This window comes from Oryctolagus cuniculus, chromosome 13 (assembly GCF_964237555.1).
Source record: "Oryctolagus cuniculus chromosome 13, mOryCun1.1, whole genome shotgun sequence".
Taxonomy (NCBI): Eukaryota; Metazoa; Chordata; class Mammalia; order Lagomorpha; family Leporidae; genus Oryctolagus; species Oryctolagus cuniculus.
This window is the reverse complement of record NC_091444.1, coordinates 99,053,636-99,065,902: the sequence shown is the minus strand read 5'-3', so window position 1 is coordinate 99,065,902 and position 12,267 is coordinate 99,053,636. Positions and strand designations below refer to the sequence as shown.

Below are 12,267 nucleotides of genomic sequence, written 5' to 3'. Positions count from 1 at the left end.
TCAAAGCTGCAGGTTTTGCTTGGGTGTTTGATTTTTCTACTTTGATTGGCATGGCAAGACCTTTCAGGTTTTTGTTTTTTTTCTCTCACTGAAGTAGTGTGGATAGAAAAGGATATTAAGGTACACATAAATCTAAAATAGTTTTGAGTGTTAGTCTGGGGTCAGTTAGGAAAAATAATTATGTAGGGTATTTTAACACAGAACTTAATATACTGGTAAGCAGATATGATAGGTATTAAAAGTTGGGGGGGAGGCAGCGCCTCGGCTTAATAGGCTAATCCTCCGCCTGCTACGCCGGCACACCGGGTTCTAGTCCCGGTCGGGGCACTGGATTCTGTCCCAGTTGCCCCTCTTCCAGGCCAGCTCTCTGCTATGGCCAGGGAGTGCAGTGGAGGATGGCCCAAGTGCTTGGGCCCTGCACCCCATGGGAGACCAGGAGAAGCACCTGGTTCCTGCCTTCGGATCGGCGCGGTGCGCCAGCCGCGGTGGCCATTGGAGGGTGAACCAACGGCAAAGGAAGACCTTTCTGTCTTTCTCTCTCACTGTCCACTCTGCCTGTCCAGAAAAAAAAAAAAAAAAAAGTTGGGAGGGGGGATAAAAGAGGAGGAAACCAAGAGGGCTGTGGTACAATAGCAGGAAGTTTAGATTTTCGGAACCTGATGGTGAGGAGGCACCCACAGAGCTGGAGACAGTGCCTCTGAAGCTAGTTCATGTGGTGGACTGCACTGGCGAGCTGGAGACCAGAACCCACTACGGCTTCATCTTCTGGTGTTTCTGGGAGGAAGTGATTTGCATTGTTCTAGCACTTGGACTAACATCAGCATTGCAGAGCAGACTTGAGATGGGATTGAAGCTGAGGGACTTTGGCAGGTGCTACCAGCAAACCGTGTGAATCTTCTTTATTCATGGAAAAACAGTCTGTTAATTTACATAAATAAAGGATTGATTGATTGGTTTGAAAGAGGGAGACAGATTTTCACCTGCTGGTTCACTCCCCTAGATTTCTGCACCAGCAGCTGGTGCTGAACCAAACCAAAATCAGGAGCCATTTTTTTCTGGAAAAACTGAAAGCTGTTGTTTATGTGATCTGTCATTAACAATTATCATATTAGAAATTAAAACTGAGCAGGTGCTGTGGCATACAGGGCTAAGCCTCCACCTGCAATGTCGACATCCCATATGGGCACCCGTTCATGTCCCGGCTGCTCCTCTTCCTGTCCAGCTCTCTGCTGTGGCCTGGGATAGCAGTAGAAGATGGCCCAAGTGCTTGGTCCCCTGCACCCAAGAGACCTGGGAGAAGCTCCTGGCTTCCATTTGGGAATGAACCAGCAGATGGAAGACCTTTCTGTCTCTCCCTGTCTATCTGTAACTCTACCTCTTAAATAAATCATTCTTTTTAAAAAAATTAAAACTGAGCGATAGTTGATCTGACTTAAGATGCTGATCAGAATGCCAGTATCACATATTGGGAACTTTTCCCTCCCCCTAGCATTAGATTAAGATAGGAACATGTAGTTTCTTGCTAACTCCCATGGGTTCAAGTCTTGGCTCCACTCTACATTGAAGCTTCCCCCTGCTGCATGCTCTGAAGGTATCAGTCGATGGCTCAAATGGTTGGTCTCCTGCCACCCTGCATGGGAGATTTAAGTGGAGTTCCCATCTGCTGCAGGCCTTTGTGGAATGAACCAGCTGCTTGGCGCATGCTCTGTGTCCCATCAGAGTAAAATCTTTAAAACCATAAATTTAAGAGATTAAAATCATTTACTTAAAATGGCAATCATAAAACTGTTAGACATTGATATGGGGTATCTGTATGAACAAATTTTCGAACAAAAAGACACCAAGCTTCTCTTTAGTGTCTGACTTAGTAGATGACATTTAGAATTTCCTATCTGCTTCTGTATCCAATCTTTTGTGAAAACAGATGTCGTGGACAGCTCTTAGTAAACTCCCTGTATGCTTGTGGTACATGAAGAAGACAAAGTCATCTTGGTCTTCTGTGAAAACAGTCTCGATCTGTGAACGGACCTCCAAGTTCCCTAAGGATTCTTAGATAACACTTTGAACTTACTTAGCACCTGTGCTGGCAATCATCTCAAGCCTAATTTAGAATACTTGAAATGGCTATAGTCCTTGTGTTTGATTTTCAATTTGATTCCTTTAGTAAAAAAAAATTGACATCTGTTGCACATTAGTATCTTAAAAATTATTCCATTACTTGATTTTCTTTCCTAACTCCTTGAGGACGGAAGTTGGGAGAAGATAGGCAGAAGTTACTGGTATTTGGCTGTAATGCTATACCTTGGAACATGCTTTAAGACATTAGCACGTGCTGACTTAAGATTTGATGGGCAAATCCACATAGTGTCACAGTCCAGGGTTCTGCAGGCTCTGGTCTGTCAGTTAGTAACTGTCAGGAGGTTGCAGCAGAATCTTAAGGAGATTCCTGGTGAGAGAGGCACGAGCGCGTGCTTGTGTGTGTGTGTGTGTGTGTGTGTGTGTGTGTGTTGTGGTGCTAACTCTATCTCCCCTCGGAAAGGTGCAGGGCTGCGCTTGGGCAGTTTGCAGAGCGCTGCTCTAGATCACGCTGGTCTCCCCTCTGCTACCCATATCTTCTGTCTGCTAGCTTCAGATCCCACTTTCCACCCCTTTGGCCTATCTGGGAACCCCATGTAACCAAGCAGAGCAAATCTGTTGACAACATCTATAAGAGGAGGGTGATTTTGTGTAATTTACCTACAGGGAGAAGTGAGTGATGGAGAACTTTATGAATTCGGCATCTGTGACTGGCCTGCTAACATTGGTCATAGCTTATTTCTAGCTGCTCATGATTGAAAATTAACTCCCCACTGCTTTCAGAGACTTGGAAGCACAGGGCTGAAGTCCAATATTTTCCATATTTTGAGATGTAAACTGCAGAATATAAACATATGGCAGAGTCTGCAGCATTTCTCCAACTGTTCTCAAAATTTTTAAAGCATTTCCAGAATTGATGTCTATTTAATGGAAATAATTGGCATTCAGAAATCAGAATTTTGATTCTTTTATATACCACTAATTAGTTTTCTGACCTATGCACAACTCATTAAGTTCTCTCAGCATGTTTCCTAACTGGTAATATTAAACTGGGTAGGGCAAGGCATTGAGTAGAAGTTGATTTCTCAAGCTTCAAAATTGTGCCACTGAGCGGGCGTGTAGCTTGGCAGCCACATTGCTGCATCCCATGTACAAAGTCCAAGGGTTTAACACCTGCCTCTGGCTCCTGACTTTTTCATGCAGATACAGACCTGGGAAGCAACAGTGATAGCTCAAGTTGGTGAGATCCTGCCGCCCATGTGGGAGACCCGGATTAAGTTCCTGGCTCACAGCTTTGTCCCTGGGCAGAGCTCATGCAGGCATTTGAGAAGTGAACCAGCAGATGGACCAAATCTGTCTCTTTCAGTTTCTATGCCTCTCAAACAAGTAAAAATTTCAAAATAAATAAAACTGTGTCATTATACACTTTGGCAGACCCAGAAGGTTAGGCTACCATAATATAACATTATTCATTTTAATCTCATACCTCTTGGAAAAAATAGTTAAGGTTGGGGCCGGTGCTGTCACATAGCGAGTAAAGTCACCACCTGTAGTGCCGGCATCCCATATGGGTGCCGGTTCTGATCCAGCTCTCTGCTATGGCCTGGGAAAGCAGTAGAAGATGGCCCAAGTCCTTGGGCCCCTGCACCTGCATGGGCACCCAGGAAGAAGCTCCTGGCTTCTGCATTCAGATTGGTGCAGCTCCAGCCATTGTGGCCATCTGGGAAGAGAACCAGAGAATGGAAGACCTCTGTCTCCTCCCTCTCTCTGCCTCTGCCTCTCTGTAACTCTGCCTTTCAAATAAATCTTTTAAAAAAAATAGTTAAGGCTGTCAACTAGAAGAATACTTGACATTTTACTGCATTTCCTGTGCTCAGTGCAGACACTTAGCTTAGACTTCTCAGATTTTTCTACCGTCATTGTGATTGTTACATTTCCTCTAAGATACCTGCAAGAGACTACAAGTGAGAATATCCGGAAGACCAGCTCTGGTTGTGGGAAAATGAAGGATACTGCTGGTCATGATTACATGAGACCAGGGGGTCTTAGTTAATGCTTGACTCATCTCATGGATTTTACAGAGAACTTTCAGCTGACTTTTTGTCTATATTTTTTAAATGTTGGTTCCCTTTTCCACTGTGTTGCAGTACCTACAGGCAGACTGTTCTCTGTTGTACTGTGTGTGACCACTAGCGTGCTGCAGTTAGAACTGAGGGTCTCATGCTTTATTAGTCACTTGGCAATGATTTCTTCTCCTCGTCACCATGCTGTCGTATTTCAGCCATGGTGATTGAGGGCTTCAGTGTTTTTCCTTTTTTGATTTTTTTAAGGTTTTCTGTGATTTATGAAGATTTCCAGTCTACTGTTATATGTACTCAGATAATTAGCAGTACACAGTAAGGCGCTTTGGTCTCATATGTATGCTTTTGTTTCCATGTATATGCTTTGGAAATCATTGATGCTATCAGGTTATTAAGTAATAAAATTTTCTCATGTTTAAAATTATTTTTAAGCCTTATGATTCTGCAGATGACTGGTCTGAGCATATTAGCTCTTCTGGGAAAAAATACTACTACAACTGTCGAACAGAAGTTTCACAATGGGAAAAACCAAAAGAGTGGCTTGAAAGGTATTTGCTTTTAATCTAGTTGAGCTATATTTACCATTCTTGATTCTACAAGTTAATATTTTATGGTGTTATGCATTTGAATTTTAGGTTCTTTATCGAGACATCATCACTCCCTCTTTTAATTGCAGTTGTTGACCTGTTTACTCTGTTTTCTATAATTTGTCTTAAAATGTAGAACAGCTGCCCATAAGGTTCTTATGAGCAGTTAGTATATTTAATAAAATGCTTACATTGTTAATCTCCATTTGTGCATTTCTGTTGTAATTTATAATACAGGTTTGTAGATCTTATGGGATAGTCATGCTCATGTCTTTTACATATGTAGAATTAATACTGTGAAGTTGTCTGTGGGTTAAATAATTGGTATACTTTTGCCATCATGAAGAAACATTAGTGTTCTGTGTGCTTACCTCCATACCAGAAAAATTATAGACCATATTCAGTTCTTTGATTTTGTATATACTGTTTGAATATTTGGCAGGAGCTGTTATGGGTACCCATGTCCTTGATGTGATTTTTATGGGCTTATCTATTTTCTATTTTTAGAGAACAGAGACAAAAAGAAGCAAACAAGATGGCAGTTAATAGCTTCCCGAAAGATAGAGATTACAGAAGAGAGGTGATGCAGGCGACAGCCACTAGTGGGTTTGCCAGTGGAAGTAAGTATTAATTTTGTCTCTAACCACTGTAATGTTGGATTATTCCTGTCATTCATACATCACAAATCTGTGCATTGCTATGCATTAATTAAAGTAAATAGAACCAGCACTCTGCTTAGTCTTTCCTACCCAGCCTCCCCCAGCTTGTGTCTTGAGAAGTGAAGGGTACACAGTGGAATAGGACATGTGTGTCTATCTCACCACCCATAGTGGCTACAATGTGATCAGGATGGTAGCTGATAAAATCTTATGTTTGGGATTGGCTTTTCTATCCAGATACAAAACCGAGTGGATTTCAATCCAGTAATTGAATCATGGGTACAGGCATAGTGACATAATGACTGTTATCAATGAGAAACTTGTCTGTTTGGATGTAGATAGTTTAACTCAGGATTTTTTACTTACAGTGGCCTAAATGTATACCCATACAATCATTTTTGTTTCACTTTCAGTACAGTTCAATAAATTACATGAGACAGTGCTTTATTATAAAATAGGCTTTGTGCTAGATGGTGCTCTTCTGTCCCCTCCCTGCCCCCTGCTGTAGGCCATAGGGCACTTTTAAGTGTTATGAGCATGCTTGAGGTGGGCTAGGCAAAGCTGTGATTTTTGGTAGGTTGGGTGTCATTAAATGCATTTTCAATTTAATGATCTTTTCAACTTAACAGGTTTGTCAGGGTGTAACCCCTTTGTAAGTGGAAAATATGTGCATTTCTCCCTGATCGTAGGTCTGTCTGACATCTCTGTGTGGAGCTTATACAACAGTAATAAAAATGCTTCCTAAAAAACTTTTATAGAGCCCTTTGTTCTAAGGCACTCGTCTATAAACCAAATTGCAGGCATGTCCTACTGTTCTTTTGAAAGCAAATTTAATGCAAATAGAATGATTTTTAGCAAACATTTTACATTTGTTTTTTGATTTGTTTTCTAAATTTGAAGTTTCACTTGAAGATACTCTATTCCCAGTGTTGTCTTCTGCCCAGAATGAAATTTAAATTTCATGTAGAATTCTTGGGTTCTTTACTGAGCTTTGGGTTTGAAAAGAATTTAAAAACAATGGGTTCTGGAAATTGTTAGACTTGAGCATTTGAATCCTGCTTCTGTAACTTAACAAAAACTAGGGGTGTGTTTTGATTTTAGGAAGGAATGCTGATTGTTTGGGGGAAAATTACTTAAGATAAAACATAGTTCTGGATGACTGTTTAAAATGTTCTCCTAGGAACATTAAAATTTTAAATTTATTAATGAAATTATACTCAGTTTTTAGAAAACATTGATTTAAAGTAACTGGAAATTAAAGAACACTATTTTGTGACAGAAGACTTGGGTTTCATATTAAGTAATTGACTTTTGGCAAACAAAAGCAAGACAGCACACCTCCTCACACCCTCTTGTTTGAGAGACAGAGAATGCTTCCACCTGCTGGTTTCTCCCTGAATGTCCTCAACCTGCACTGGGCATTGCCGAAGCCTGGGGCTAGGCACTCTGAGTCAGCTCTCCCACACTGAGTGACAGAGGCCCACGCACTGAAGTCTTCATCACTCTGCACAGGATCATCGGGATCTGCACAGGAGGCTTTCCTTTTGAAGTAAATGAGTAGCACCCAGCTTCCGGGCATTCTGATCTAACTGAGGGGGTACACACATAGAGGATTATTGAGATGAAAAACACCCCCCCCCCTTTTTTTAAGTAAGTAAAGATGTGTTGGCACAGCAGGTGTCTTGTCCTGCTGGCTAGATCCTGAAGTTGTGCAGTACTGGATTGGGCCAAGCTTCTTTATTTAGTGGGTGAGGATCCCAAAGAGGAGAAAGAGCAGAGCCTGATATCTTTTTTTGAAAATAACCTCTTTCCCTTTGGGTGTAATAAATGAAGGGAGAAATTAGCAAGATCTGACAGAAAGTTAAAATAACTATTTTTATGTTTTTAAATTGTTTATCTGTATGCATCTGTTCCTTAGACTCAGTAGTTTTATTGCTTTTTTCTTTATGACCTTTTAAAAAAGATTTGAAAGGCAGAGTTATAGCAAGAGAGAGAGAGAGATCTTCCATCCACCGATTCATTCCCAAATAGCTGCAGTGTCTGGGCCAGGCCAAAGCCAGGAGCTTCATCCAGGTCTCATGAGGGTGGCAGGGGCCCAAGCATTTGTATACCACTGCTTTCCCAGGTGCGTTAGGAGAGAGCTGAATGGGAAGTGGAGGAGCCAGGATTTGAGTTGGCTCTCTGATCTGAGATGCTGGTGTCACAGGCAGTGGTTTAACCTGCTGTGCCACAACACCAGCCCCTTCTTCATGATTGCAAAGGAAGGCATTTTTATTTAAAAAAAATTAGAGGACAGGTAAGGTTTTTTTTTTTTTTTAAACCCTAAGACATAGTAACATTTTGGGAATTATCCCTTTTTTGTTTGTGCATATAAATTTGTGTTGAAATTATGTATGTTATCTTTTATACCAAAAATGGGATTGTATATTACTGCCTTTGAGCTGTTTTTTTCCCCAGTAATATTTCAGGGCTGTGTTTTTATGTGCGTTTGTAATTGCATATTTGCTCTCTTGTCTGCCCAGTATTGCATTGTTTTGATGTACCTTCTTTATCCGTGGACATGTGGGTAGTTTTCATCCTTTTCTGCTATAAATGAAATTGTGGTTCTTTCCTGCTCACTTCAGCTGATTCCTAAGCAAATGAGGGTTTAGTGGGTCTGTGGCCATGTTGAAATGAAATTCTGCTCTAACACCTTTTTCCTTGGCATTTAAAAATGGTTGAGAAGGGACTTCACTTTGTATCATTGCTTTTTCCTTTTTAGTGATCAAGTGAGCTGTAGTTGCTGTGGTAGTAATGGTCAGTAAGCCATTTAAGTGTTTGAGTTTGCCTATCAAAAAATGTTGGCGGTTTTCCTGTATGTCCAATCCATGGGGTGAGGCTGAAAACCTGTTGGTGACTACCCACAGAAGTGTGATGGCTAAGAGGGGGAAGGCTTGGGAAGATACATTAAGTTTTGAAGGATATGTTAGTACAACTTGACATTGAAAAGCTTATGAGTAGAATGTTTCCATCTCTAAACTGTGGCTTGTTAGAGTGAAAGCTGTGTGTTTCGAGAAACCTTGTTGGGGTTTCTCTTAGCATTGGTGGCATTTTTAAGTCTGGCGGTCTTGGTTGTGGGAAGCTGTCTTAGTGTACGTTGTTGAACCCAACACCCTGCGTGTACTCGCTAGGTGCTAGCAGCGTATTCCCAGGGGGCTGTTTACACACGATTAGCTACCTCACTGCCTTCTGTTTAGAGTTGTGATAGCAGGCTGTGTGGCAGTGGCTTCCTTGGATCCTGTAATACCCCCCCACTGCTTTTTAACACTTAGAAATAGTACAAGTATGATTTTTAATGTTCATCTTGAGTATATTTAATACATTTGACTATAGCATATGAACTGGAAATGTAATTTTCTTAGTCAAGAAAATGAAAAGTTCTAGGTAGTAAAGTGGTAGGACTGAGGGTGATATTATTCCTATTCAAACAGAAGGTTTCTATTGTAATAAAAACTCTGGAATAAAACTGAGTATTTTATGTCCATGGAGGTTGATAGTTTACGATGCAATGGCGTTACAGGCTGGGATACCTGAGTCTACTAATTTTATATATTGTCAATGTCAAAAGACCTTGGGTTTTGATGTGATTGGCATTTTTTGACTATCCCAATGGCTTTTATTGTGTTATGACACAGTGGTTGTGTACTGACAGATTTAAAATTGACTTGCAGTTTGAGTGTGTGGCTTTCTTTGCTATATTGTCTTTGAATTGGAAAAAGCAGTAGTGAATGGGAGTGGTGGAGCATCATATACTGGAATGTTAGTGTTTCCTTGGTTACTTTAAGTCCAGTTACTGATTGGCATTTTGGAGTTCAGGGTAGAGACTTTTTTGGTAAATATAAACTTAGTGAATGTGACTGTCCAGATTTTCCTTTTGTCATGTTGTTTTGTGGAAACAGTGCTTCCCATCAATTTATGGATAGAGCCTATTTCTGAATTTAAAATTTCTTTTGGTTTTAGATTGAGAGAGGATCTGTTTTAATGTAATCGGTGATACCAGTTTGTAGGATTTCTATTTTCAGATAGCATTATCTGAAAGTAACATGATTTTGTTACTCTGGGTTTGTTAGTATTAAGAAAGCTGAATTGGTTTACATACTAGATGGTGTGCTCAGTCATCTTACATGAGGCCATTTCCATTCCGGCATAAACTACTTTAGAGCCGCTGTTTAGTACCATAGTATTTAGAGGAATCAGGCTAATAAAGCTGATATTTCTTTGCAGTTGAACCACTGTGGATAATTTAATTTGAATTTATGGTCCATATGTTACAGAAAAATACTTTTTCTGTTTTATAACATTAAAAAGTTGAGTGAAATGTTGTAACTCTAAATACTGATTTTCTTTTTAATGTTTTGTTTGAACAACAGTGTGGTTCTGAAGAATCCTAAGGAATGAATAGCCCACTGGAAATTTGAGCATAGATATTTATAGTTGAGTAAAAACTCTTCTTTTACTATTTGGATATTTCTATACCCGTGGTAAAACTGCAGAAACTAACTGGACTTGCAGTTTTATTGAAAGATACATAAGAACAAGAATGTTGCTGAATCAGCTGATGTTAAAAACAGGATTCTAACGTAATCTTTTTTCTTCCCCCTTCTGTCATTCCAACATCTTTTTCGAACTGTGAACTAAAGTGGAAGACAAGCATTCCAGTGATGCCAGTAGTTTGCTCCCACAGAATATTCTGTCTCAGACAAGCAGACACAATGACAGAGACTACAGACTGCCAAGAGCAGACACTCACAGTAGTTCTGCGCCAGTACAGCACCCCATCAAGCCAGTGGTTCATCCAGCTGCTGCCCCAGGCGCTCTTCCTTCTAGTCCATTTACGCTGCAGTCTGATCACCAGCCAAAGAAATCATTTGATGCTAATGGAGCATCTACTTTGTCAAAACTGCCTACACCCACATCTTCTGTCCCTGCACAGAAAACAGAAAGAAAAGGTATGCCGTTACTGCTAGATGCTGCGCGTGAACTAGTTTCTGCTGTAGTACATTATTTCCTTTGGCTTAAGACTCTTATCGATAAGTTTTTTTAAGTTTTCTAGACTGTTACTGCATAAATTTAGGTCTAGAGTTAGCAGTACTTTGCCTTTTCTTGTAATTTATTATCAGGCCTCAGAACCGTTTTTTCCTTTGACACTGACATCAAGTGCTTAATTTATAACAAAAGTGGTTTAAGTAACTTGTCAAAGTCCAATAACTGTCCCTTTGTATTTATGTAAAATACTCTTGTGGTAGTTGTCTTGATAGTCTAGAAATTGATTCTCGTAATTAAAATTTAATATGAACAGAGACAAAACTTGTTTTTGTACAACATGAACTCATTGGTTTCATTTTGTGAGTTAGAAAACTGAGTCATGAGTCTCAAGTTAACTAATGTCTGAATTTGATTTTAAGTCTGAAGTGAAACATTGCAATACAAATTATGTTTAGCCAACTCTGTGTTAATAACCATAGCATATTCAAAAAAGAAGTGTGACAACAACTACTTGGGAGGTGGAAGCAGTGTGATAAGAACTATATTTGCATGAACCATTGACTCTGACTTTTACCTCACCATATATATATATTTTTTTAAATAAGGAAGTTAAAAGACAAATTTTCATGGTTAGACCAGTTGGCAGACCATTAGTAAGTGTTGAGGAATTTTTGAAATGTCCCGTGAGTTTAGGAGATGAAGAGTTTGAGTTTTTAAGTGCAGTTAATTGCTTGACAAGTTGTTTTGGACTGTTGATGAAGGATTCACATAGCTGCTTTACTTTTGCCTCTGGTTTTCTCTTGTGTGTGCTATTTGATTTTCCTTTGTACTACAGTGTGTTTCAGAGTACTAAACTAATATTTTTACTATACAGTATACAGTTAAACAGATTAATGCTTGTTTCAAATGTTAAAGTCCTTTGTACCAAAATTGATAGGTTCTTTGTACCAAAATTGATAGGTTCTCATCAGATTTACCCTGTTGCACAAATCCATATGCAGAGAAAATTCTTGATGAAATCTGAATTCCTCCAACAGTTAATGTATTTTTTCCAAAGGATGGTTTGATTTTTTCAGTTCCTATAATTTTGTTTATCTGATCACAGAAAAACTTACTTTATTTAAAAAAAAAACACAAAGTTAAAAACCTTGAGACCTTCTGAAGTCTTTATTCAGGTTCCCATTTGTTCACCTAACACTTCACAGCTCCCCTGGGCTTCTGTGATAGTACTGTCCTGCAGGCTCCTTGTTCTAGTCTCTTCTCCTTAAACGGCAGCACCATACTTTGTCTTGCTTAACGTGTCCTCCCTCTTTTTATCATTATCTTTGGTTTTATTCCCTTCTGCATGCTGTATTTGTTAAATTTCCTCGGATACAGAGTGTCCCAAATTTCTCCCTTTCCCACAATGTATTAGATTCTCAGTAACTGACAGAATTAACCGTCAACTTGTTCTCTGGTATTCTCAAGGCCAGGCACATTCTGCCACCTTTTGACAATCTTTGCGCTCTTTGCTGTATTTCATTTGTGTGTACTCTTTCTGTTGTTACTGCTACTGCCATTGTTAGACTCAGGTCATCTCTCTTGAAGCAGGCTTCTGATGATCTCTCTGTCCTTCCTGCCCGGTCCAGCCACTCACTGCAGCACCACCATCCTAAAGTGAGATTGGACTCTGTTGCTTTCTTGCTTAAAGGCTTGTACTGGTTTGCCATTACGCAGAGGATAAAGTCTAGACTCCTAAGTAAGCCATGTGTCTCCCTAGTTTGATCTCCAGTCATTCCACTCCACATTCCCTACAATTGCTCTGTTGCAGGCGTGTGTGTTTCTGGACGTGGTAATGTT

The 12,267-nt window shown here is 39.9% G+C and overlaps 1 protein-coding gene across 2 annotated transcripts in view; it reads left to right on the top strand.

Moving 5' to 3' along the window:
- The window catches only part of LOC100357083 (WW domain-containing adapter protein with coiled-coil), a 92,673-nt gene that overhangs the window by 56,621 nt on the left and 23,785 nt on the right, over positions 1 to 12,267 (top strand). For both annotated transcript variants that reach the window (XM_070056034.1, XM_051820939.2), the window contains exons 5-7: positions 4,590 to 4,705; positions 5,252 to 5,364; positions 10,083 to 10,391. In XM_070056034.1, coding sequence (XP_069912135.1) covers positions 4,590 to 4,705; positions 5,252 to 5,364; positions 10,083 to 10,391 — 538 coding nt within the window. The remainder of the gene's footprint in view (positions 1 to 4,589; positions 4,706 to 5,251; positions 5,365 to 10,082; positions 10,392 to 12,267) is intronic.